The sequence below is a fragment of the Lissotriton vulgaris genome, chromosome 1_1 (assembly GCF_964263255.1).
Source record: "Lissotriton vulgaris chromosome 1_1, aLisVul1.2, whole genome shotgun sequence".
Classification (NCBI taxonomy): Eukaryota; Metazoa; Chordata; class Amphibia; order Caudata; family Salamandridae; genus Lissotriton; species Lissotriton vulgaris.
Window position 1 is genome coordinate 1,542,572,494 of NC_141685.1, and position 27,048 is coordinate 1,542,599,541.

The 27,048-nt window shown below is 43.2% G+C and overlaps 1 protein-coding gene across 1 annotated transcript in view; it reads right to left on the reverse strand.

The window, feature by feature from the left end:
* ZC3H11D (zinc finger CCCH-type containing 11D) overlaps window positions 1–27,048 on the reverse strand; it is a 194,178-nt gene that overhangs the window by 51,376 nt on the left and 115,754 nt on the right. The window contains exons 13-14 of the mRNA XM_086931116.1: window positions 21,189–21,413; window positions 5,419–5,511 (exon numbers count right to left, since the gene is read on the reverse strand). Coding sequence (XP_086787242.1) covers window positions 5,419–5,511; window positions 21,189–21,413 — 318 coding nt within the window. The remainder of the gene's footprint in view (window positions 1–5,418; window positions 5,512–21,188; window positions 21,414–27,048) is intronic.

The window sequence follows — 27,048 nt, forward strand, 5'->3', positions numbered from 1 at the left end:
AGACTGTGTCCTCTCGTATCCTGAATGGGTAAGTGACTTTAGGCAGACCCTGAGTTTTATCAGCATTAAGGTTATAACCAGAAACTTCCCCAAATGAGTTTGCAACCTTCCCGACTACCCTTAAGGCTCTGACTGGGGCAGGAGTTAATACTGCCACATCATCTGCATAAGCTAGAACCTTAACCTCAAACTGATGTATTCTCAAGGACTGGATATCCTCGGCAAACTGAGAGACTGGATTATATGCTTGATGTATAAAACGAACAGCTCAGGGCAAAGAGGACACCCCTGCCTAGCACCACGTGAAATAACTATTGAGTCAGAGAGAGATCAAGAACAATGAATCCTTGCTTTCAGACCAGTGAAATGTCGGTAGACTCTGGAGTCAATGCTTGAATCAAGTCCAAGAAGCTCCATCACTGCCCAGAGGAAAACCCAGTCCAAGGCCTTCTTAGCATCAAATAAAAGCATACCTACTGGGCCCTTGGCAACAGAGGTGGCCTCCAGGGCGGTAATTGCCGCATTGAATGTGAGGTTGTATCCCGTTAATAAAGCCATGCTGGCTAGAATTGACCAAGCTTGTGATGACTTCTGATAACCAATTAGCCAGAATCTGTGTATATATCTTTTAGTCAGCATTAATTAATGACATTGATTGATATGAACCATGGAAAGTAGGGTCCTACTCTTTTTTAGGGAGGATAACACTATTGTTCCAAAAAAGAGTCAGGACAAGCCAAAAAGTTATTGTTTTGCACAAAGAAAATTCCTATACAAGGTATGTAGATTAGTGATTTTTATTTTTCTGTGTTTATGACTTACTTCAAAGATTCAAAATTAAGTCGTAAGAAAGGAAAGTCCCTTATTTAGAATACTTGTTTCTGCTCTGAGAGTGTGATAGATGAAAGATTCTTGATCAGACTCCCGTTGCTATATTCTTCTGTCTTGTTCTTTTTTTCCTGGACCTAGTGGTCACCCTTGTCGATGGGGTGGGTGTTCGTCCATATTGCGGAGAACCTTCCATTGTTGAAGTATTTGGGACATTTGTCGCTTTGTTTTGAACATTCAGGAGCTTCCTCCAGCTCAGAGATAGATTCACCAGCACCCAATTTCGAAAGTGAGCCCTCACGATGCAAGGTGAATTTTTTCGAGGAGGTCCTGCGCTACAGACTGGGTATCATTTAGTTAGTAACTCCTGGATCTTTGGCTGACCTTAAAATCTAACCGAAAAAGTTGCGGGCCCTATAAGAGAAACAATTGGCCCAAACTTCTAGAGTGCTGGGATATGCTCCCAGAGCTGCCAACACCTCATCACAGTTTGATGGTAAAAATATGACCAAACAAAAAAATCCACCCCACAAGCCTTAACAAGTGGTTTCAGGTGAAACTGCTCTGTAAACCTCCTGCTGCAAAATGTAGTTATCTACATAGATGAGAATGGCCCAAGGGTATCGAGAGGACACCCCCTTGTTGGAACACCTGAATGGAATGTGATGCACCCTCCAGATCATACTGTTCATGTCCCAGTCATTCAATGTGGAGAGGGCTTCTTGGAGCAGGCAGATGGCAAAGCTCCTAGGATTGTTGCCTTCAGCACCTTCGAACCCATAGGTTGTTTCTACATGATCTATTCTTCAGATCTTCCACTCTGGAGGAAATTGGATAGAAAACTGAGATTTATGGTGGGTGATCACTTAGCAATTTTCCTCTATAGTCATACGGAGGGCCTTCTGGGATCTCTCCACTGCTCCAAGATGGGAATTAATGATATCCATATTTTCAGAAAGGGAATATTTCCGGTACTCCGCCCTCTGCTAAAAAAGATGATAAATATCATTCAGGGTCGGAGCGTCCTGCACCAATCATGATCTTGTGAAGGGAGAAGGGGCCTCCCCAGGAGCCCAATCCTTGGAACTAGACTGATTGGCAGCTAGCAAGGTGGTAGGAGGAATAGACATGGGTGGCGAGAGATTGATGGGAGTTAGCCCTGTCCCGTCAGGATCCCATAAATATTCTTCAGCTGCATGGACTTTGATGTCGACTGAACAACGCAATGTGGCAGACACAGGTGTGGGACTGGGGGACCGAGGGGAAGAGGATTGTGTGAGAACATGATATGTCCTGAGACATGAAGGGGCAAGAGAATAAGTAACCTGGAAACTGTGCTAACAGCCAGAATAAACCAGGGAGTGGGAAGAGTAACTACATTGGCCACTGGCCAGAAGCTGTACTACAAATTTCTGTGATAAATAAATACACACAATATGGAAATGTATGCTGAGGAAGAAGAGAAGCATTGAGGGGTGGAGTAAGTTGAGAGAATTGTTTGAATGTTAAATATTATCTGTGATTTTTAGACTGGGTAGGTGTTTAAATGCTGGACTACCTTTGCAGTGTAGTGATCTTATGATAATCAGTAAAGAATATTTAAAAAAAACTATTTTGCCCCATTGAGAAGGAGCAGGATCCACTTCCCCCTTGACAAAGACAGCCATGACAAAGTCCTGTAGGCTGAATTGTGACACCCCCAAGCACTCAAATTCCTCAAAGCAAGCATAGTAGTAATACCAAGAGAGTTATCTGAGCAAATGAGGGACCTCCTTGAAAGCTCTGGAGGATCAATATAACCCTTGGCTGCTAGAACTGATTTAACAGTTTGATCACCATTATCATCACTCTTGAATAAGCTGCCTGAGTCATATGGGAAAGGAAAACCTCCTGGCGTTTCCCCATAGCGGCAAGATCTGGGAGTGGTGTCCCAGATACATCTACTGAGACTGTGTGCAACGAGAGCCTGCCCATTAACAGATTCCAAATGACATGCAGCCCTATTCGCATCAGTCTGATTAACTGGGGAGGTGTCTGTCAAGATTTGGAACTCCCTAGTAACTGCCATGGGCTGTACTGGAGGAGGGAGAGCCTGTGCCGCTGGTGCTGAATGCACTTTCTTGGTTGCTCTACTCCCGACATCACTATACCACTTGAGGCAGCCCAAGCAGGAGGAGGGAGCGGGGCAATGAATGAGTCTAATGTTATCTGTGAAAGCAGAAAGTGACCCCTCGCCCCAGTACAATAGAGTCAGTCACAGATGGGAACATATCAGCGTTGTTAGGGAAAGCAGACTCGCCGACCAATCCTAGGTGGCCCACAGTAATGTCTGGACAACTCAGGGCCAACCCATCTCGATCGGATGGGTGAGGAGTGGCTCGTAAAATCTGCATAGAACCTTTGGAGTGTTATAGCCCTGCTTACTGCGGAGAAGCCACTTCTTGCCAAGCTTTGGTGAGGAGTGGGCGCCGGATAGAACCAGCCACGCCCCCCTTTCTTGAAAACCCTCTTAGCCAGCATCTTTTCCAGTGAGAGACTATTGAGTCTGACCATAAGCCTCAATAAGTTCAAAACTTCTTTTATGGTATCTGTGCTCACATCATTCAGCTCTTGCTGATAGAGAATCACTTGCAGCTAAGTATGCAGCCACATAACAAGCAAAGTATCAGCCAGGAAACAAAGCCGGCTGCTGCCCAGTCTCACAATGCAAATGCAAACAATATAGTAGGAGCAGAAAGGAGAGCTCTCTAAATACTCTCTAAATACTTTGTATGAGGGGGATCCAATCCTACTCCTCACCAGAAAGCTGCCAGAAACTCCCTGGTCCAGCAACTCGAGGCCAGCGCGGCTCCTCCAACACAAGGAAACATGTGGGAATGCCAGCCATGACTTCTGTTTCTGCGCTGCTCCTCCAAGACACTTTTAACCGCACTGAAATGCTCTTACAGGCTCTCAACCACTGTGGCACCATTTCAAGCTTGGCCCTCTTAGTAGGGAAAGAAGCTTTCTCTGTGCGTAGGCAAGACCAAAGGGGGCAGGGGTCTAACGGTGTCAACATGTTGTCACTCACCGATGCATATCTCCAGGGGCGACCCACGGACTGACCGCACTATGCAATGAACCGCCCTCTTGCTCAGAGTCAAAGATTGGCTTTGGGCTGGGGGATGTGGCAGCAAGGCATAAGTTTGGTGACTTCAAAATTTAGGGGAATCGATTACTCCAGATGTAAGCATAGTGGATACAGTGTATTTTAAAAGGACAAAGTTCAAAACCTTAAATGCTTTTCATCTTATTTGGGGCTCGCTCAAGCAAATATTCCAAGATATTACCTTGCTTAATCAACTTACATATTTATGGTATAACCTAACCCTAAATTATCTTTGTGTGTTCATGAGTGTTTTCGGGAAAACTGGGAGAAGACCAGATTTTTTATCTTGGGTCAGTTGTTTGAGGGGGAAGACTTCCTCTCTTTTGAGGATCTGCAGCAGTAGTTTTCATTTCCTCGTCTGGCTTTTATAGATATGTTGACATACAACATTTTATTTCCAGTGTTAATAATGACCAGATTAGCTGCTCTGACAATCCCCTGCTAGAATTAGTAATGAAAGCTCCAGGGAAGTGAAATATTGGTTTGGTCTATAAATTAATCTATTTTTACTCACGCTTTCATGTGGTTAATCCTTTTCAGCAGAGGGGGAAAAATGGAGCAAGCTCCTGAAATCGGAGGTAACAGCTGGGGACATGAGACAATAACTCCCTGGCACAGACGATTTTTAATATGTCGAGCATTAAGGATCATCTTATTAAATGCATCAATGATTTCTACTACACTCCCTACCACCTTAGGGTCAGGAAACTTCCAGCAGGTAATTGCTGCTTTCACTGTAGGCTTGAGGGGGCCGATGTGGTTCATGACTTTTCTTCTTGTCCTACCCTGCATTCTTTTTAGGCTTTCATTTTCGGGAAAACTAATCGCATCCCGAATCTATGGGTAGAGTGGGACTCGAAGTTGATCATGCTGTGGCATTCGTCGGTGATCCCTGAACCCGTAGCTCGCTTATATTTATTTTCAATCTTTGTGGCCAGACAGGTGTTGGCACGTTCCTGGCTCTTGAGTGCCCCCCCCCCCCCTCCTCCAAACCCTGGAACTGGTGGAGGGAACTTCTGAACATCTGCCTGTTGGGGAGGACTTTGTTAGAGGATGATGCATGGAGATGAAGGCTGAGCCAGATGTGGGACCCAGTCAGGCTCTGGATGGGCGAAAGGCTTGCTGTTCATGAAATGAGTGCTTGACATGGGTGTTTAGCTTTTATTTATTACCATGATGATCTCCCTTCTTTACTAAATTTTGATACTGATCGTTTTGTGGCTTCTTGTCATATGTTTTTTCACCAAAAAATGTGTTGTTTGTACTTTATGTGGACAAATATCCCCCTTTGTTCCTCGGTTTGAGTTCTTCCAATAAAACAAACAAGGAAAACTATAACTGGAATGTGCATCTACAAATTTGTTTGTAGAAAGCTTCGCTATTCATGCTTAAATTAACTTAAAACACATTAGGCGTGGAACAAAAGAATAAGTGTTACTTACCATAATGTGTTTTGTCGTTTTTTGTCGGTGCAATTGTAGATTGTACTCTTTTCCTCCATCTTTGAGCATTATTGGTCGGGAACGGTGAATGCCCTAAAAATATATAAACATGCATTAAAATTTAACAAGCCATTTAATCAACGGTACTGCTTTGCTTTCCTAGAAGGAAGTTTTTAATTGTTATGAATTAAACGCATTAACATTCTACCACATGCTCTTGGGATCTCAAATGTCAACGTCCGTGTGAATATTACCATCCGATCTGAGGATCAATACACAGGTTAATCATATATGTTGAGAAATATTATTCCATGCTTCTCGGTGTTAATATCTTATTTTCCCCCGGGAAATATCACCCCAATACAATATTTACCTTTCTGAAAAATAATACGGTCCCAAAACATACATATGCATTTGGTTTACACTATCAAACTCTTTATTTTTCACAGATAGACCTATACAAATAATTTGTCCCTGTTTGACTCTGGCAGACCTTGACTTCTGATGAATCTTCGTGAGAAATCGAAGATTTACTCAGATTGTATTGCAGTTATTACAACAGAAAGTAGGTCTATAGAATAGGCTGGCAATTAGGTTAGATCAAAATGTACCTTCTGGATGTTATACTGAGTATTTTTAAAGTAATCACTTTAAAACACCTTTATGTAAATTAACCCTTCCCAAATAAAACCCATTTGGCCAGTTAGCATTTTCACAAAGGTTTGATACGTAGTATTGAATTATACCCACCACAGAGAATGGCTGCAGTCTTCCAGTTCAAAACTTAAATATGTTATTTATTTTATTTATTTAATGCAATTTTATATAACGCAAACATTACCCAAAGTTGTCAGAGCTCTTTACAAAAGAACCAGTTGTATTACATAAGGACTTTGGATTACATGAGTTACATAACAGATATAGACAGGACAAAAATTGCAAATGTACAAGTGGAGCGAAAGGAGTGAAAAATTGCAAATGTGCAAGTTGTAGAGTCACTCAAGGAGGAGATACAAACAGATAACCTCTAAAATCACATAGGAATGGTAGTAAGTACAAAGGTCTGCTACATATACTAGTGGTTAGAGACAGAAATATATACAAATTGCAAATTCACTCGGATTACATTTTAACAGCGATTAGGCTTGGACAATTAAATATTACATATTTACAGAGCAGGACATTCTTGCCATCGTTAAGCCAGGTGTTCAGGTGGTGTTGCACTCAAGGGTGGTATTCTTGGGTCTGAAGGGATCCACTGAGTTGGAGATGTCCATGGGGTAGAAGGTCGAATGGTGGTGAGGGAAGCAGCATGCTGGATACAGGTTGTGCTGGGCCACACAAGTAGGCAGAGTCTGCAAAGGTGAACAAGGGGGAGACTGATGCTCTCCCCCCTCCGATCCCTGCTGTTTTAGATAATATCTGCGCCAATTGCTTCTGGGAGGGGGAGGCTTCAAGTGAGCAGATTCAGCTTCAAGTGCGCAGATCCAACCATTTTAAGGTCAGACAGACCATGTAGCTGCTTCCCGAAGATTCTCTATGGGGGGAGTGGGTGTCTGCTGGTCTCCTGGATAAATTTGCTGAAGGCTGCTCCCGTTGCTGTCGCTGCACCCCTGCCTCCACCTCTGTAACTCGCGTGTGGTGTTTCACATTTAGGCTACGCGGGTTGCCATTTTGGGATACTGCTGTGTCAGTGTTCCGGTGAGTCTTTGCTTAGCGCTGGCGGGTGTCACTCCACCATTCCCTTCCTTGTAGGGTGTTATGTTGGGGGCCCTGGGCCCTCATGCTGTAAAGGACTGACGCAGACACCATCAGCTACAAGGTACAACTGGCCCAGAGCACGTGCGCTCGGCCTCTTTTATTAGAACTGTGTCACCTGACCAGTGACATCAGTGGTGGGTGGGTGTTTACTGTAGGGCATACAAAACACTAGACTGCTGACTCTGGGTCACTACATCCCTCCCAAACTTTGGGGAAAATTGAAAACAAAAGAAAGTCCAACCTGTGGGAGAAAAAGTGCAGTTTGCAAACCCCACAACAAAGTTCAACCTTTGGGAAAGAAAATGTACATACACTATAATACTGGACTCTATAGTTTGAAGTGAGTCTCTTTGGTGGATTGCAGGTCGCAGATGGTGTAGTTACTGCATCCAGGACTCATGAGTCACTGTGGCATGGTTTGCCGTTATTCGGCGGGTCCAATCTTCTGTCTGCGCCGCCTGGACGTTGTCCTTTGCCTTGTCTTTGCTTCACACCACTGGTGACAGTTGGTAGCCAGATAGAAGGGTGACGTGATCCGAGTATTGTTTGTCTTCTCGGTTCTCCTCTTCAGTCCTGGTCCTTGGTGATGTCTCGGGGCAGGCTTCAAAGTATTTCTGGGCAGATGAAAGGAGTAGGTGCATACATCTCTCTCACTAGGATGCCCCTCTCGCCGGTATTCCTCTCTCACAAGATGTCCGGGAGGACCTCTTTGCCAGGTTTCCACTGGACTGGTGTTTTCGGTCATGTTGCTCCACCATAGCCTTCGGGCCGTGAGCGGGGCGCTCCACGATCTTCACCATTGTGTCTTAGTTCCACCTGAAGGTTACGCTGTTGACTCTTTTCTTGCATGCAAAGCTTTCCTCTCAGTGGGTCTTGCAGACGCACCGTTGTGGACCTGTCTCTCTTGCGGGACTTGCAGCCACCAGAGTCCCTTGAGGCCTTTGCTTCTTGGGCTGCCACGGGTTGGTGTGGAGAGGTCAGTTCCTCAGCCGGATGTGTGAGCACTCTCGCCATCCAATATTCCGCTCAACTCCAAAGGTAGATTGTTGTCAACCGTCCAAACTTGCCCTCTTCTGTGATTGCCACATGGATGGATGGCTTGTAGGTGGATATCTTTGACTTGTCCCGCCGGTGTTCCTGCCAGGCCTTGTTCTCCGCTGCACTCCGGTGTTCTGGTGCATGTCACCATCTTCTTCTGATTGGTGTGTGAGTTGGCTGGTCACACCTCTTCTTTTCTTGTGATCTTCTAGTGGCACCGTGGCACTCGCTTACCTTCTTCTCCTCCTTTCCTTTCACGATGTGGTCGGTCCATTTTCTTTTCTTCAACCACCCAGGCCATCTCCCTGTAGCGTGCACTCCACACGTGTCTCCCTGGTTGCATCCTACCCTTAGGACATGCCTTCTCTTCTTCCGATGACCAAAACCAGACATCGCACGTTTCTTCCTGTCGCTCCTCCTTTACTTCGGGTCGGTGCTATCAGACCTCTTCTTGAACTTCACGTCGGTCTCCATGTCAGACTATTCAGTTACTTTTGCTTTGACCTTCTGGCAGGTTTTCGCAGTCGTGACCTTCAGGCAGGTCATCTTCTCCTTTTCTTTCCGGGCAACCATCTGACTGGTCATCTTCTCCTTTTCTTTCCAGGCGACCATCCAACTGGTCGTCTTCTCCTTTTCTTTCCGGGCGACCATCTGACTGGTCATCTTCTCCTTTTCTTTCCGGGCGACCATCTGACTGATCATCTTCTCCTTTTCTTTCCGAGCGACCATCTGACTGGTCATCTTCTCCTTTTCTTTCCGGGCGACCATCTGACTGGTCATCTTCTCCTTTTCTTTCTGGGTGACCATCTGGGTGGTCTTCTGCGTGAGTCCTCACGCTTTGCTGTCTTCTGCTTGATTGCTGTTCGCTCGGTTCCGGTGCTGTAGCGTTGGCGCGCTTTTGTCCACGCTCTTCTTGTGCTTCTTTGGGTGCGGAGGGTTACGTCACCGCTCCGAGCTTCTTAGTGTTCAAAGTCGCTTCCTGTTACTTCACGGGGTGTGTTTGCGTTCTTTTGTGCTTCTGGCGCGCTCCTGCGCCATTACCTTTTCTCTTCCTCGGCGGTGTGATGGCTTGTATACTTCTTTGGACGTGACGGCGTGCAGGTTGCTGCCCTTCATAGTCTTTTCCTGCTAGCCTTCTTTTCGCTTTGTGGCGCGTTCCTCTCTTCTTGGGAGTGGCCACCTGCCAGCAGGTCGTTCTCTATCTGTCTCTGGGCAAAAATGTTCTGGGATGTTACAGGCTGTTCCTTGCTACCTGGAGCAGATCTGGCCTGAACACATTACATGTCCTTTCTTTCATTAGAGCCTCTCATTCTGCCATCCTTTGCTCAATTCCTTCATGTAGGGGGCGCAGTTATTCAAAATGGCCACTAGATGGCAGTGTATCCTTTGATCTCGTCGTGAGCCCGGGTTTGCTGTGGTCTGGATGCTTCCTGCATTCGGCTGGGAACGGAGCCTCAGTTGATCTGATTTGGAGCTGCTGTTTGCACTTTGCTGGTGAGGAGCTTGCTTGCCTTCACTTTCTCCCCGCCTGCTGCAGCCTCTCAGACCACATGCTGCGCAGGGCGGGGAAGAGTCGGTGCTGGGGCAGTGTGAAGTGTGCTGTGGTGTCCTTCTCTTTTGGTGGACTTACAAACTCCCTGCCGCTCGCCACAGGCTTTTTCTCGTCACGGCTGCGCAGGATAGGGGCTGGTGCCGCATCGCTGGTTCGCCGCGGGCCGGCAGTCCTGTTCACTCTCCCTGCCAGTCTTCTTCGCAGCCTGGGGTGTGTGGGGGTAGGGGGGGAGATCGTTAGCGCTAGCGCCGCTGGACTTCTCGCCGCTTTTCCTTCACTATTCCGCCGCTGCAGCCTCACAAGCCACACACGGCGCGGCGGGGGAGGAGTGTTGGCGCTGTCCTCCAGGTGGCACACTGCTCTGGGGCCTTGGGCAGCCTATGCTTCGTCCGGCTGTGCTGGGGGTGCTTGCCAACGGCGGGGCCTCGTCGTGCGTGTGGGTGGGCTCCGCTTTAATCACTCGGCGCCCGGCAGCTTTCCTTACGCTGCGGTCGCTCCAGTTCAGTCACCACCCCGCCGCAGCCTCAGGGCATACAAAACACTAGACTGCTGACTCTGGGTCACTACATAGGGCAGGCCGATACCTGTCCTTTTAGTTTTACCCCGAGTTGCAGTCACGCACAGCTCTCTGTCCCACCATTTCTGTGTCTCCCTCCGTAGCTCACCTTGTGGCACGCACTGCTCTACGGATTTCCCCCGCCAGGAATGCTTTCCCGCTGGGGGGCACTGCTGTGCTGGCAGGCACTGCCCTGCGTAGGGTTGCCGATTCTCGGGTCTCGTTAGTGCCGGCCCCTCATCCCACTCCGCGTTGATGTTATCACCGCCAGGCCCTTCAACATTGCTGGGTCTCCTGATGTTGTTTCTCCCCTCAAGTTGAGACAGGGGAAGCTAGGGGTTTGCTGTGATCAGTGCTGTGTCGGACCTTGATACATTTGGGTTATTTCAACTACATATCTCCGATTAATCTCTCGGTGGCAGCGGAGCCAATACGGAGTACGTCCTCTCTGCCATCTTGGAGCGCTGCAATCAAAAAGTATGTGTCCACTGTACCACCGTGTGACATTTTCCGTACCACACCAACAGAGCTACGATACTCCCGTCTTTAAAATAAGGTCCCAGATTTACTAATTGTTATGCACAGTAGCCCGGGATCCAGCTTTGCTGTGCTGCATTGCGCAAGTGTGAACGCACAGCACAGTGCCGTATCTAGGAGATTACTCTGCTGCTGCTGTCATCCACCGGCTACACAAACAGGCTGCCTTACATGATATACATCCGAGCACCATTTCCAGAAAGTGAGCATTCGCTGTCCTGTTGGTTTACCCTTCAGGTCAAATTTGTATAAACTCTGAATGTATCCCACAGTGGTTGTGTGCTGGCACTGCATCTGGCTTGCCATACTTCATTTTCTTTGAGAAATGCATATACTTTCCATTTCTTGCCCCTGCTTCGAGTGGGCATTAGATCACAATGCACAGCCCAGTCTTGTTATCTTAGAATATTGGGATTTTCATCAAAAGCTATAGATGTTTGCTTTGAACCACGCCAGTAATGCCCACTTGACGCAAACAGACGCAGTGTTTTTGTGCTGTGAAAATGTCACCCTTCCAGCGCTAACCATTTTTAGGTCTCGGCCTGATCCAGCGCATGTGCTGGTCTCGGCCGAGACATCTAGTAGGTGCGCTGGAAATGCTACTTTGCTGGCGATCTGCTTGCTAGAACACGCACAAGAGCGCACACGCGCATGCGTGTTATAGCAAGCAGATCACCAGCGAAGTAGTACTTGTGGTGACGCGCGTTTTTTACATTTCATTTTGCGGCCGCCAATGCTTGTTTATCTGCCCTTCGCGTGTCGTGACTTACCAGTTTAATCTAGACTGCGCTATTTGTGATGAGCCAAGTCTGATTTCCACAGTGGTGGTTCCTTTTTGTACTAGCACATATGAGTTCAATCTTTCGTGCTTTATCACTATCACAAAGCAAACATGCGAACTAATCCTGGCTTTCCCTATGAGTACATTTTGTGATCCTGAGCAAACCGCGCCGTACCCCTACCCTTAAATGTCCTAATCTGCAAAATCTACCCATAGAAACTGGTTTAAGACGGGTAGTAAGGGCTCACCAAAAATGGATGTATCCAATTGGCACCAGTAGAAGTGACTAAGGCGTGACTTTAACCTGCCATGTTTCTGACCCGCCCTAGATCTTCAGGCCTTTCAGGGGAGCAGTCTGTCAAGCTCAGTTTGCAAATTACAAGCTTAAAGCAAAACCAAACCTTTTCTTAAGGTGCAAACACCCAGCGGAGCCACTCTAAATAATCACAGATAAACAAAATACGCTACACTGCGAAAAGTATATGAATGCATATACAGTACACTTAGAAAGACTTGGATTTACATAAATACATTGTCCGTAGTCTCAAAACTAACGCGGTTTCCATAGTGTTTTACTGGCAAACCACATGTTTAAAGGGTCTGGAAGAAATGGGCGCACGATTCGTAAGTGAAGACTCCACAAAACGAGATGCACTGAGATGAAAAATAAGACACCACGTCAAGATTTTTTGGGAGTTGAAATTTCAAAAGATATCATTGCTTTTGAGTGATAAACTCACTTTTAAAGTAGGTTAATTTGGTTATTACCATAGTCGGAATTCTTGTCTGGGGGTGGAAGTTGGCGTCTGCTATGAAAATCTCTAATCTAATGTTTGCAAGTTAAGTGAGTGGGACGGGTACGGTGAGGTTAATTTACGGAGCCAGCGCGTACTCAGCAGCTAACTCAAACCAGCAAATGCCTTAGTCATGAAACATCTGCAGTGGATGGAGAATTACTTCAGATAAGGGTGGCTTTCTGTGCTGGCAGCATGGATAAAAAAGACGCACATCCTATATTCTTCTCTTTAAATTCATACATGGCAAGAACTGATATTATTTTTTTATAGTGAAACAAGCAGATCATAGACAAATGTCATTTTCAGAATCGCATAGCATACAGTTTCGGTACGCCCTCAGTGCCTCTTTGAGTGTAACCAACTGCCCACTGCACGGGGAGCACCCGAAATCCGCTGTATTCGTACAAGCCTTTGACAGCTATTAAGTGGAATGACAGAGATTCGGGCTGGATTGTCGGACCCGGCCCATGTTTTCTTGTACAGACCCCACCTCACTGTTTAAAGAGGCGTCTACACAGAACCCTCCATCCTGGCTTTATTTAGGATTGCCCACAGTTTCTAAAAATCTTGCACAACCTACCTCGTCCAACTATATCTCATAACATAGAGTTTATGTGACTCAGAGCGCTCTGTGGGTGGCCGTGAAGCTTTGCAGCACTTTAAAAACAACTCTACAAACACCACAGCAGCCTTTAAAGAATGTCAAGTATTCATTCTTTTTGCCCTCTAAGGCTGTAAAATTAATCTGGCCAACTTGACAAAAGCGCGTGATCTTGGGACCATCAATCCATGTCCTTAGGTAGTGCTTAGACACAGGGCAACTGTTAATTTAAGCTCTATATGACATATGTTTTATAACTTGAGAACATTGTCTGATCCTGAGCAAGTATTTTATTCTACCAGACGTGAAATATCATTTGATATTTCACGTGCCAAATTTAGAGTCCTGGCAAGCTTGTCTCAAATGAACGTGTTAAATGTGAGAAGATTGTGTGATCCGGGGAAGTTACTTCACCATCATGAAATTTGGCATGTTTCTCTTCTTTTTTGAAAAATAGGTCATGTATGTACTGAAATCTACGTTTCGGTCCGTCAAGATTACACTGTCTTGAGGGGTTTACGAATGTTCAGGTTCCTATCAAGGTTAAGGTTTCTGTGCAACTTCTTAGCAGCCTAAGAAAATCCATGGTTTTAACACTTTTTAATATGCCGAAGATAAACAGCTTTTATTGATATCTGACCAAGGATCTACAACATCCAGCATCAATTACTTTGTAGGAATTCAGGACTGATGATCTGTGCCTATTTAAACCCAAACACACAAGATAGATGTGTTGATCGTGGGTGGGAATATTAACTGCTGGACACCAGACTTCTGGCCAGAACAAAAGGGAGACACTCCTTTCCCATATTTTTATTTATGCTTTTTTACACCGAACAGAAGCAAAAACATCATGAAGTACATCTTGACATGTTATATAGCATGGACCTTCATGGCACATATACACCATAAAGTTGCTATTCATATGTGCCATCAATTGCCTTCCCAATGCCCCTCTAGTTCCACCAAAAATCTATTGTCATTGATGACCAGCCCTCCAAGTCATCGGCCAAATACTTGTCAGTGCGGACCGTTTTCATGCCTATTTCCTCAGCAATGGCCCATTTAATCAAGTCCCTCTGCCAGGGTTTTATATCTTGTCCTGTCACCTTCAACCACCTGATTGCTATTCACCTTTTTTCACCAGCACCGGCCCCAATAATGCGAATCTGTGCTGAATTCACTTCCCTTTGGGCAGTGACACAGTGTCAAGCAAGCAGTATCGAGGTGCCCTTTAAAAGTGCTTAGGAAAAGCCATTGTTTTCCCTCCTTTGGAGATGTTTAGTCAAGTGGTGTCTGTTTTGCTCCTTTTCCACATTGATGACTGTAATGCTATATAACTGGGCCTGCCTAAGAATGCCGTAGAAAATTAGCAGCACAACATGGTGGTGAATTATAACATGACTAAGAAAAAAAGCATTGGCATAGCCAATAGGTCTCGCTTTTGGGACCTTATAAGTATTTAGTTATGCAGCACAATATCCTTGGCGCAACAACATTAACAGCTGCATGGTTAAACACTTATAAGGTCCCAAAGGCGAGGCCTATTAGCTATGCCAATGCTTGTTTGTCATGGACAGTACATAGAATGTGTTGCTTTGAGCTGCTGTTAATTGCATTGCATCTCACTAGCGCCAGCAAAATACCTTAGCAGATTTGAGCCCATGTATTTTTCTATGACTGTTCCTGCATGTGTTTTACATACTAACGAAAGACTATAAACGTCTATAGGTATAATGCATGCAAAATAACTTACTCGCCATTCGGTTGTGCGTTTATTGTCCCTTTCCATATGCATTTTATATGCCCTATAATTAATTTCAATGTATATGGCCTGGTGTAAAACACTAGGACTCTGACACGCACTACAATCAGAATGCTTTTCCTTTTAACCGTTCTGGTTTATTTTTACTCAATATCATAAATCAAACACTTCCATCACATAAATGTGATGTGCAGAATTACATTACTTCAAACAATCATTTAAGAGATTCACATGAATAATACTGATTATTATACACAACCAACAGTATATCATCAAATCATAACAAATAAATCAACAAAACCCAATGCATTTCGGGGCGTAAAAAAGCCCCTTCGTCAGGGGTCTGAAAGAAAAACGGAAAGCAAGGAGTGAGTATTACATGATTAATTCTGAACGTTCATATTGGGTAATGAATATTTATCAGCTTACCTATTTTCTATGAACAAAACTCATAATTTTGGGTTTAATTAGGCTATATTTTCATGATCTGTGGAAGAAAAAATCACCATGCGTCAAAAAAATGACTGCATATTTAAAAAAAGGGAAGGAAAAGGAATCTTATTTTACTCTTTTTGTTACCTGTGATGGTAAGTGAGTTATATCTGTAAGACACAAATACGGCAAAACTGTCTTAGTTATTTTCTAGTTATTTTTTCGGTGAGATAAGGAAACCAATGGTTAATCAGGCTCACCTGTGTTTTTAGACGTTATGTCGATAAAGCGGGGGACCTGCAGTGAAACAAGCGGTTTTACGTAAATGCACTGCTTTAAGTAGATAAACTCTCTTTTTTTGAAATAGTAACAAACACACATTTACCTGCGAGCCTAGCAGTTTAAGATTCGGTCTCGCCGAAATGTCCGCTTCCCGCACTAAAAAGAAGGGGAGGGAGCGCCCGTTAATCATGGTGACTATAAAATTACAAACAACCAAATGTTTGTTGAAAAATAAATCCGTTGTTAGCGGTTACCTTATTTCAATAAGCGTAGTGCTCAAAACGGAGTTCTCGCCATAGCAGTTACCGCACGAGTGCCGTGTGCGTGTTTGTTTGGTAGTCCTATTTTTATTTTAACATCCGTCTTGCTGGAAGAACGGTCTTTTTTCAACACGGGTGCTCGTAGTGCAAACTTTATTGAGCTCTCTGAACTAAGGTTATTTCATGACAAAAACCTTTTGCTATTTGTATTGTCATGTTATAAACTCGCGTTTATTTATTATTAAACATGGGTAATGTCACGTATCTCGGCCATGGCGACTTAATTCTAAAATCATGACAATAAATTTACGGGCATGATTGCCACACTAAATAGAAAATTTTATCTCTTAATCACGATAATGCGTGATATTACATTGAATTCTATTATTAGTGTCCCTCTTCTATGTCGACAAAATGTAGTTAGGTTAGTGTTAAACAACTTTATCGAATGGTTGTGCCTTGGTTATATCTTAACAGAAAGATGATTGGATCAAGTACTACAGTTATATTATTTCATGCGTGGTGGATCCTTCGCATGTGGTCTGAAATTTAAAAATATGCGCTTTTTAGTGATTAACACACAGATACCGGGTGAAAATAACGCCAGTTAATTTAAGTTGTGCTTAGAACTTGATACTCAAAAATCACTGTGATAAGTGGCTGAGAAACCATCAAGTGCATGCTATATATCAAAGCTGAATATTTCATCAGAATTAAACCTGCCTATATACAATCTAAAGCAACAATCTGGATATCTTTTCTTTTTGAAACTTTCGAGTTTTAAACCTTGTGTGTGTGTGTAGATGTGTGTGATGTTGGAAAAAATGTTGTCTATTTTACAAAAAGCATGCCATTTCTAATTTGTCGTTTAATCCAAATGGGGTCAGCGTTTGCAATTTTCGAATCCAATAAGTTTCTCTTTGAATCAATATTTTAGCATTGTCCATTCCAAGTCTTTGGGGCACCAGTTCTATCACTTGAAAGCGAATTTGGGCGATGCCGTGATTCTGCTCTATCCAATGTTGTGCTAAAGGAGATGTTAAATTCTTGTTGCGTATTCGACTTTTATGTTCTGAAAGTCTGATTTTCAATTTTCTGTCTGTTTTACCAATATACAAAAGGCCACATGGGCACTTGATTGAATACACAACATGCTCTGAGTCACAATTTGTGGTATGTCTCAATGCTATTTTTTCGCCAGTACGTGGGTGTAATAGTGTGTTACCAACTATTACGTTGTTGCAATTCTTGCAATTGTAGCACTTCATTGTGCCTTTGTAAAGTTGTTCTTGTTGTGACGGTGTGGATTTACAAAGCAATTCTTTGAGATTCTGAGCTCTCTTATACGCAAACAGTGGACGCTCCTTAAATAGGGTTTCAAAATCTTTTTCTGCTAGAAGAATTTCCCATCTTTTCAATATTGTTCTCTTTATATCTCTAGAAGCGGTTGAGTACTTAGACACAAACACCATTCTGGTGCTAGAAGTTTTAGATGTTTTGGTCAGAAGATCAGTTCTTGACGTGGTCTTGATTTTTTCCAATTGCGCTTCCAGTAGTTTCTTGGGATATAACCTCTATCCAAATATCTTTGTTTTTGCTCATTGAGGCTTTTTTCACACTGCTCCTTATCAGATGATATCCGCTTGATCCTCATGAATTGGGATATAGGCAAATTGTTGATCAAATTTGCTGGATGAAAACTGCTGTAAAGTAGTGCAGTATTTTTGTCTGTTGGTTTTTTGTACAGTTTAGTGGTTATAGAGCCATCTTTAATTTCAACTAGTACATCCAGGAATGGTAATGTTGTGTTGCTGACTTTATGTGTAAATTGAATCCTTGGATCTGCTAGGTTTAGACTTTTGATAACCTTGAGTAGATTAGTTGTCGAATGTTTCCAAATAATGAAGATATCATCAATGAAACGTTTATAGTAGATGAGTCCTTGCTGCCATGATGGATCTTCTAAAATGTAATCTAGCTCAAATTTAGCCATGTAGATATTTGCGTATATACAGGCTCCAGGGAAACCCATAGCTGTACCCGTCAATTGGGTATAGTACTTATTTTGCCAGATGAAATAGCTGTTTGTAAGACAGAATTCCAATAGTTGCAATATCAAAATTCTTTCTTCATTTGGTTTGTCAGTCCTGAGTAGAGCCCACTCCATGGCTTCTAAACCCTGTTTATGCGGAATTGATGTGTATAATGCAGTGACATCTATAGTGCATAGAGTCCATTCAGCGCATCCTGTCGTGTCAATGTTTGATAGACTTCTAAGAAAGTCCGAAGTATCTTGGAGATAAGTAGGCCATTTCTGTATGAACGGCTGCATGTGCGTGTCTATAAAGATTCCCGGGTTCTCAAATATAGAGGAACATCCCGACACTATAGGTCTGAAGGGTGGGTTGTTGACATCTTTATGTACTTTCGGTAAAAAGTATATCTTAGGTCTCCTTGGGTAGATTTGTTGAAGGTATCTCTTTGTAGAGTTGTCTATCCATTCTAGTTCTTCTGCCTTTTTCAAAATGTTATCCAAGTCTTTTCCAATGTTATTCGTAGGATCTTGTGGTAGCTCCGTGTAGGTATTCCTGTCATTAACATGCTCATCGCCCTTTTGTTTGTAGAATGATGAATCCATGATTACGAGTCCACCTCCCTTGTCTGCCTTTTGTATTGTTATGGTGGTGTTCCTAGCCAAACGTTGTATTGTGCTTTGTTCTGCTCTTGTCAAGTTGTTCAGTTTCCTTTTGTAATGTATTTTGCTTAAGTCTGCTCGAACCAAAGTCTCAAAAGTATCCAAACTTTTATGTGATGTGGGAGGAACAAAATTGCTTTTAGGCTTGAATAGCCTAATAGGGTCTTCCAAATTCTCCATTGGATCCAAGGTGGTAAAGAAATATTTTAATCTGAGGACTCTCATAAATTTGAAAAAAGATATCTCTGTTTCAAACTCGTTGGACTGGTATGTTCGAACAAAAGAGATTCCTTTATTTAACAAATTTTCTTCAAAACTTGACAGTGGATACTGGGAAATATTTATGACAAGGTTTTTGTCTGGCTCCGTAACCCTGATTTTTTCTGCAGATCTTTGTCCTTCTCTTTCTCTCTCTCCTTTTCTTTTGCTTCTTTCTCCTTGTCCTCTTCTCGTCTTTTTTCTTGTTGAGCCAATGTTAGATCTGGTGGTTTGCTGGGTGGCTGGTCCTTCTCTAAAAAAGTAGATGAGGTACCTGGTGTGATGGATGATGCATCAACGATCTGTCCTGCTTTTGGTGGTTGAGTTGAAATGGGTTGTCTAGCGATGTTTAACTCGCTGTCTGAGACCACACTCTCATCTGAAGATGTTGGTTGCTGTCTTCTACTGGTTAATCTTTTCTTTGCGTAGACCTCAGCCCACGTATACGTTTCGTTTAACTTGTAGTCGATGGTGTCGCGTTTGAATTTGCGCAGCTTGGTCTCTTGTAATTCCTTCCCGTATTTGTCAAGGCGCGTGTTGATATCTTCTAAAAACCTTTCCCATTGCGCTTCTTCTAATCTTTCTGAAAGTTCTTGTTTAATGTTGTGTATTTCTTCTTCCAAATCCTTTAGTGTTTTGGCAAGCTCTTCGACCAATAGTAATATTAAATCCAAAGAACACTTATTGAGTATTTCGAACCATTTCTCCATGAATTTTGGGTTGTTGTTGAGTCTGTATAACATTGGTCTAATTGCAAGTCTAAGTCCCCTAGGAATCCTTCTGACACGATGATATTGTATCAAAGTAGTTGCATGTAGACGTTGGTTTAATTCTCGTCTAGTAAGATATTCCAGCTGTTTGAGTTGCTGTTCAACAGATCCTCCTTGCGTGTCAAAGGTCTTTACTTCTCTGATAAGCTTGTATATTATGTTGGCTTCGTCCGCTGTGTATACTTTTGTGTTGGCTCGATTGTCGGTTATTGAGGCGATTGAATCGAATGACATTTTAATTTTTGGTTTGGTGCAAATGCCCTTAGGGTGCAGTAAGTTTAGATATGAATGGAGAAGGGTATTGCACTCAGGTGTACCTGATATTTGAAATATTCTTACAATAAGTGTGCTCTGTCAGATTAGTGCCTGCTCACTAGTAAAACAATGTATATGGCCTGGTGTAAAACACTAGGACTCTGACACGCACTACAATCAGAATGCTTTTCCTTTTAACCGTTCTGGTTTATTTTTACTCAATATCATAAATCAAACACTTCCATCACATAAATGTGATGTGCAGAATTACATTACTTCAAACAATCATTTAAGAGATTCACATGAATAATACTGATTATTATACACAACCAACAGTATATCATCAAATCATAACAAATAAATCAACAAAACCCAATGCATTTCGGGGCGTAAAAAAGCCCCTTCGTCAGGGGTCTGAAAGAAAAACGGAAAGCAAGGAGTGAGTATTACATGATTAATTCTGAACGTTCATATTGGGTAATGAATATTTATCAGCTTACCTATTTTCTATGAACAAAACTCATAATTTTGGGTTTAATTAGGCTATATTTTCATGATCTGTGGAAGAAAAAATCACCATGCGTCAAAAAAATGACTGCATATTTAAAAAAAGGGAAGGAAAAGGAATCTTATTTTACTCTTTTTGTTACCTGTGATGGTAAGTGAGTTATATCTGTAAGACACAAATACGGCAAAACTGTCTTAGTTATTTTCTAGTTATTTTTTCGGTGAGATAAGGAAACCAATGGTTAATCAGGCTCACCTGTGTTTTTAGACGTTATGTCGATAAAGCGGGGGACCTGCAGTGAAACAAGCGGTTTTACGTAAATGCACTGCTTTAAGTAGATAAACTCTCTTTTTTTGAAATAGTAACAAACACACATTTACCTGCGAGCCTAGCAGTTTAAGATTCGGTCTCGCCGAAATGTCCGCTTCCCGCACTAAAAAGAAGGGGAGGGAGCGCCCGTTAATCATGGTGACTATAAAATTACAAACAACCAAATGTTTGTTGAAAAATAAATCCGTTGTTAGCGGTTACCTTATTTCAATAAGCGTAGTGCTCAAAACGGAGTTCTCGCCATAGCAGTTACCGCACGAGTGCCGTGTGCGTGTTTGTTTGGTAGTCCTATTTTTATTTTAACATCCGTCTTGCTGGAAGAACGGTCTTTTTTCAACACGGGTGCTCGTAGTGCAAACTTTATTGAGCTCTCTGAACTAAGGTTATTTCATGACAAAAACCTTTTGCTATTTGTATTGTCATGTTATAAACTCGCGTTTATTTATTATTAAACATGGGTAATGTCATGGGACATTACCCATGGGAAGGTCCCTGTTGCTATGCCCTATAATTAATTTCATCAACTTAACGTTTTAAGACGCACAGTGCCAACATACATTATTCATTAAAACATATGAATGTAAAAAGTTACCTGTATAAGCACTGGGATTTTGTTCATCTGACATCTTCTCTCTCAAGCTAGTGACACTTGTTGCAGGTGTTGGCTTGTTTGGCAATAATGTTTTTTGATGAGGGCTCCTCGTAGAACCTTTCTGAGAATGAGTATTGTTAAAGTTCTGTGGTGATTTGTTTTGATCACTTCTTTCTTCAAATCTTTGACAAACTACTTTTCCTTTGCAATTACGGATCAGTAAGTCTAAAAAAAGAAGAAACATTCTATTTCAAGAACAGCTCCCTATGTTTGTGGACCTGACTGCAATACTATTGACAGATTCACTTTGTGTTTTCTAGATACTATAACAACTAATTATTGGAAAAACCGCCAAAACTGGGTGATTATTCTTTGCAATAAAGTAAGCAGCAGATACACCACAAAGAGTTGTAAACATGCGTTGCACCCACACAGTGCGCTTGCCTGATGATTGTGTAACAAAGAGAAACGTCTTTATATATCCTTGTAATTTCCACTTTGCATGTGTGCTGCATTGAAGGGGGATAGTTGTTCGGTAATTCTATCTACAATTTAAATATAGTGGTCACAGTTGGGTTACTCGTAAATTCTAAAACAACTGTGTTCATTTTAAAGTTGCATATGTATTAAGTCCACCAATCAGGACTCCATACTTTCTCTCTCGGACACCTAGACAAAGGAGGGACAATGATGCTCACTGGCAAACAAGGAGCATTATTGAGCAGATTTTTGAGTTACTTAAAGGCATATTCCGATGTTTACAGAAAAGCATTCTGCAGCACGCATGCAAAGTGGAAAAAGCTTTGAAGGATAGATTTTGTGTAGGAAGGTACAACTTCCTGTACAAAATACTCTCCTGACCATAACGCAGAATCCCTGACACTATGTCACAGGGTTGCCTGCATTGGCAAAAGGCTGCTAAAGTGTGTCAGTGCATGTAGAAAACAAACATGAGCCATTTCTTTGAAATATGTCTCAGTGCATCTTACTTTGAGTAATGCAATGCAATGCAGCAACTTAATTTGCTGTGAGGAATTGTGACATGGAATTTGTAAATATGCTTCTCAGGGACCGGTATACAAAAAAGTAGCTAAACTGCACCCATTGAAGTACACCTTGAATGAGGACCTGATTCAGGATTTAGAAGATCGAGTAAAAGCCAACAGGGTGGCGGAGGACATTACTGACTTTACTCCATTCACCAAAGTTAGAGATGTCTGACAGCCCGCCAGAAATCTCTGTACATTGGCAGGAACTGCTGTCATTGTGGTTCCTATGAATGTAGGAAAAGTATAAATGGTTGGCTCTGTCAAACTTCGCCTGACCATCAAACTTTCCCAAATCTTTTATTTTTCAAAACCAAACTCCCAAATTGGGAGTTTGTTTAATAAAAATAACTAGTGACCCCCACACCTGTTTTCTCCCACGGGGTAGGGGTAGTATTATTTTTTTTACTGTCCCCTGGATATATCTAGTGGTGACGGAAACTATAACAAAAAAAGCTATCTGACAGTGCACTCTAAACAGGACGCACACCAGGACGGTTTCAGCTGATGGCTCTTACATCATATGCTGACACAGTAAATGGTATTCCATCTGTGAAACTGTGTGGTATGCCTGAATTACAATTGGATTTGGGTGGAACTTAAGTGTGGCAGACAGGGTAATCTGTGTCTGTTGCAACAGAGTGCCTGTTCCCCAAACTCTAAATCAACACCAAGGCACACCTAATGCAAATTAGCACTGACTCTTCACTTGGGAAAGGGGGCACCAAGGAACCCGTGGTCACCTCACACATTCCCCATGAGGCCCAATGCTTTTTGGTTGGGAAATTTGAGATTCACACCTACATCTAACGACTAATCTAAGCCCCTGAGAACCATGTGAAGCATTCTTCAACGAGGATGAAGTTCATTTGTTTACCTGAATAGTTTAGTTTTCAGTTAGGACCCTCACTAAGCTGATGGCAGGCTAAGTTTTCAGATTTTTCCTACCTTTGCTGAGGTACAATTTCCCCAATGTAGGCCTGAACAATGAGGCTATTTTCCAGTCACAGGATGTCCTACCTTTCAAAGTCAACAGATTTCTGGATATACTATAGAGATTTATATCAAGGGATGGGTAGGGGGCTAGCTGGGGGAGCAGTGCTCAGGAGATGGTGAGTAGGGGAAGCATTCACACACAAAGACCATAACATTTTATTTTGCTAGAAAAAGTTCAAGTGGCAAGAAAGATGTGAGAGTATGTAACATGGGTGAGGGATCTAATGGGCACTGACTGCCAAGGAGTACCACTTCACCCACTGCCCTTCACAACTTTGGGGAAGGTCCCTGTTGCTATGAGAGGCCCTTGAATGTACTGGTCTTCCTTTTCAAAACGTCATGAGATTCAAGCTTTGAGAATTTCATGAAGTTTGAAAAAGAGTCCAAGTTGTGAGTCATCTATCTTCACAACTTACATACACTTTATTTTAACATGATTGAGATGCAAGGTAAGAGGTTTCTATGTTCATGGCCTTAAACTCGTAGGGCCATGCTATGGAAGAATCACTTCCCTCATGGGTGGAAAGAATTTCTGATCAGTGCAAGTATTTATCCGCAGTCTTTCCCTGCGAAATTGACATTTCCATTTTCAAAACTGGCAATATCCTTATTCAAGCCTCTGAATACCACCTCAACATCTTTGAGAACCATTTCATTACCCTTGCCAAACTACTATCCAATCCAACTACTAACCCTTCTTCAGCCCATTTGTCTGACACATCTCTCATCTCTCCCTCTCCCATGATGTTGACCTCCTCCTTCCTAGACTTCTCAATTGCTAACACAGCCACCCAAATTCACTCCCTCTCTGGCAACCAACCTCCTGAAACCCCTCTCGCTACATCTAACCTCTCTCGTACCTCCCTTCCCCCACAACTTGAACTTCCGATTATATCCCCTGCGACAATAACCCCCTATCTGAATTGCCCTCTCTCCCCTGAAATGAACTTAACTTCCCCACACATCCCTCTCCCCTTCTTTTCATCTCCTTACTCATGCCCTGACTCTATGAATGACCCATTTCTCTCCACATTTATCAACCTGAACACTCCTCTAACTCCCCCTCCCGAAATACCCCTCTCTCCACATCAGTCTTACTCCCCCGACTGACAACAATCCTACTCTACCCTCCTCACCTGAGCTCCCCAACAACCTGACACTCCTCTGACCCCCCTCCTGTTATCCCCCCTCCCTCCGCATCAGACTTTCTCCCCATATCGTTAGCGTATCTACCCTTCCCTCTTCACCTGAATTCCCCCTCAATCTCATTGCCCAGACACTATCTAACATTGAACGCAACCTCTCAACCATGAAATCTGAACTTACTCGACTCCAGGACTTTCCTTAATCGTACTGCTTCCCTCTGTTCTTGCTTCCAAAACATCGCCCCAAACAACCGATAAAGAACCACACCCCTTTGCAGCCAAGCTCCTCGGCCTCTCTGCACCACGAACCACCTCTCCCCCTATGACCTTCCTGATCTTTGCAATTCCTACCTTCCCAATCGTTCGATTACTGATCATACCCTCCCTTACTCCAGCATTCCTGTGATTTTGGATACTAGCCAAATCCCCTCTACTCCCAACCCCCCCAGATCCCCAGCCCAATTTACCTCCATCCACTCTGTCTCCCCCATCAAAGATAATCCTAATCCCCTCTCCTGCATGCTCGTCAACTGCCACACGACTGCTCGACACGCGACTGAAATATCAAAAACCGTCCTCAGTGAAGATATTGACATCGCCTTTCTTACTCAAACCTGGCTTAATGACCACTCGACGGCCATCCTTAACTTACTCACCCCTCCTGATTACTCTATCATTAGGAAAGATAGACCTGACAAAATAATTGGTGAATTAGCTATAATCCATAAAAACAAACTTCAAATCTCTATTGTAAATAATTCAGACCACCCTACCTTTGAATACCTTGGCTCAGAACTCTCTGTGCAGGGTTCTTCTACTCTTTTTCTACGTAACATCTACCACCCACCCGGCGGTCTTCTCTTCGCTGAAGAGCTATCTGACCTTATCACATAATCCTCATTTTCTAACTCCAAAAACCTCTTCTTAGGAGATTTTAACATCCATTGGAACAATGTTGATGATTCCACAGTAAACCACCTCACTAATCTTCTAGAGATAAACAACCTTACTCATCTAGTTCACTCTCCTACTCACACCAAAGGGCCACTCTCGATGCCATCATTTCCAACAATGACTTAGCCTCCCTCTCCAACATCATTCTCATCGACTGGTCTGATCATCACCTCATTCTGTTTAAGTTTACTACGACTCCCCTACTGTCCCTCCACAAAAAATGTCAAACCCTTCCCTCCAAGGAAATTCCAGTTCCCTCCTGGTGAACTTGAATCTAAACTCCAAGCACAACTTCTTCTTACCCTTACCTCCATAAATGCCAACAAACTCACTGAGTTTTCCAATAAGACCATCACTGATGTCTTAGACCAACTAGCCCCATCTTAACTAAAAAAGCAAAGAAGTATCCCCTCCAAATCTTGGTTCAACACTGAGCTTATAAACGAAAGACGCTCCCTTAGACTGGCAGAAAGAACTTGGAGGCAACATCCCTCTCCCTCCCATCTCACCCGCCTCGGAGCAGCAAGATCCACTCACAAGGAATGCATTTTCAATGAAAAGGCAGGCTTCTTCTGAGCACAACTGAAATGTGCCAAAAATAGACCCAGAGGAAATTGCCAACTTTTTCTCTGATAAAATCACCAAAATAGATCAATCCTTCCATCTAACAGAGATCCCACCCAGCCCATTTTTTGCCGTTGAGGCTTCTGTAGACTTTTCTCCCTTGCTTTCTCTAACCCCTGATTCCTCCCCTCACCGGCACGATAAAACCCCTCCTGACTCCAGACCTTCCAACTCACTGCTGAAAAACAACGCATCCTGGGGAAATTTTAACCCTGTGACTGTTGATTGCGAAGTCTCTAACATCATTGCACAAATAAAGCGGAGTTCACACATAAAAGACCCGCTCCCCTCTAACCTTGTTCAAGATTTAAATTGCATCATTACCCCTTACTGGGCTACAATCATCAACACCTCCTTTGCCACAGTGTGTGTCCCTGATTCCCTCCAACTTGGACAAATCACCCCATTCTTAAAAACCTCACTGCTGACCCTAATGACCTGAACAATCTTCGCCCTATCTTTAACCTTCCCCTTATTTCAAAAGCCATTGAGAAATGTGCTCTACTCCAACTGGGCAAACACATTAGCAACTTCAGAAAAGGCTGCAGCACCGAAACAGCCTTCATTAATGTAGGGGATGCCATCCATTGTTCCCTTGATAACATTGTATCCGGCCTACTGATTCGCCTTGACCTCTACTGCCTTTGATACTGTTAACCACTCTTTCCTACTAAACTCGCTTTGGTCTCAACTGTCTTGTCTTCAAATGGTTCTCCTCTTATATCCAACACAGAACTCAACAACTCAAAATAAATGACTGCCTATCAAACCCTTCACCTGTCTCCCTAGGTGTCCCTCAGGGCTCTATTCTCTCCCCGTCTCTCTGTAACCTTTTCATGGAACACCTCACCCTCATTCTGAAACAAGCTGCAATCAACTATCAGCCCCACGCTGATGATACTCAACTATCAGATTAGATCCCACTCTGATGTACTTCATCTAAACAACACCCTGAGTAAGATCCAATTCTGGTTCCACTCCAATCACCTCAAACTTAACCCTAAAAAAACTGAAATCATTCTCTTCTCACCCAAAAACAACCGGCTCCCCATTGAATGGGGGGCATGGATTTCTGACCTCAATGCCCTCAATTGT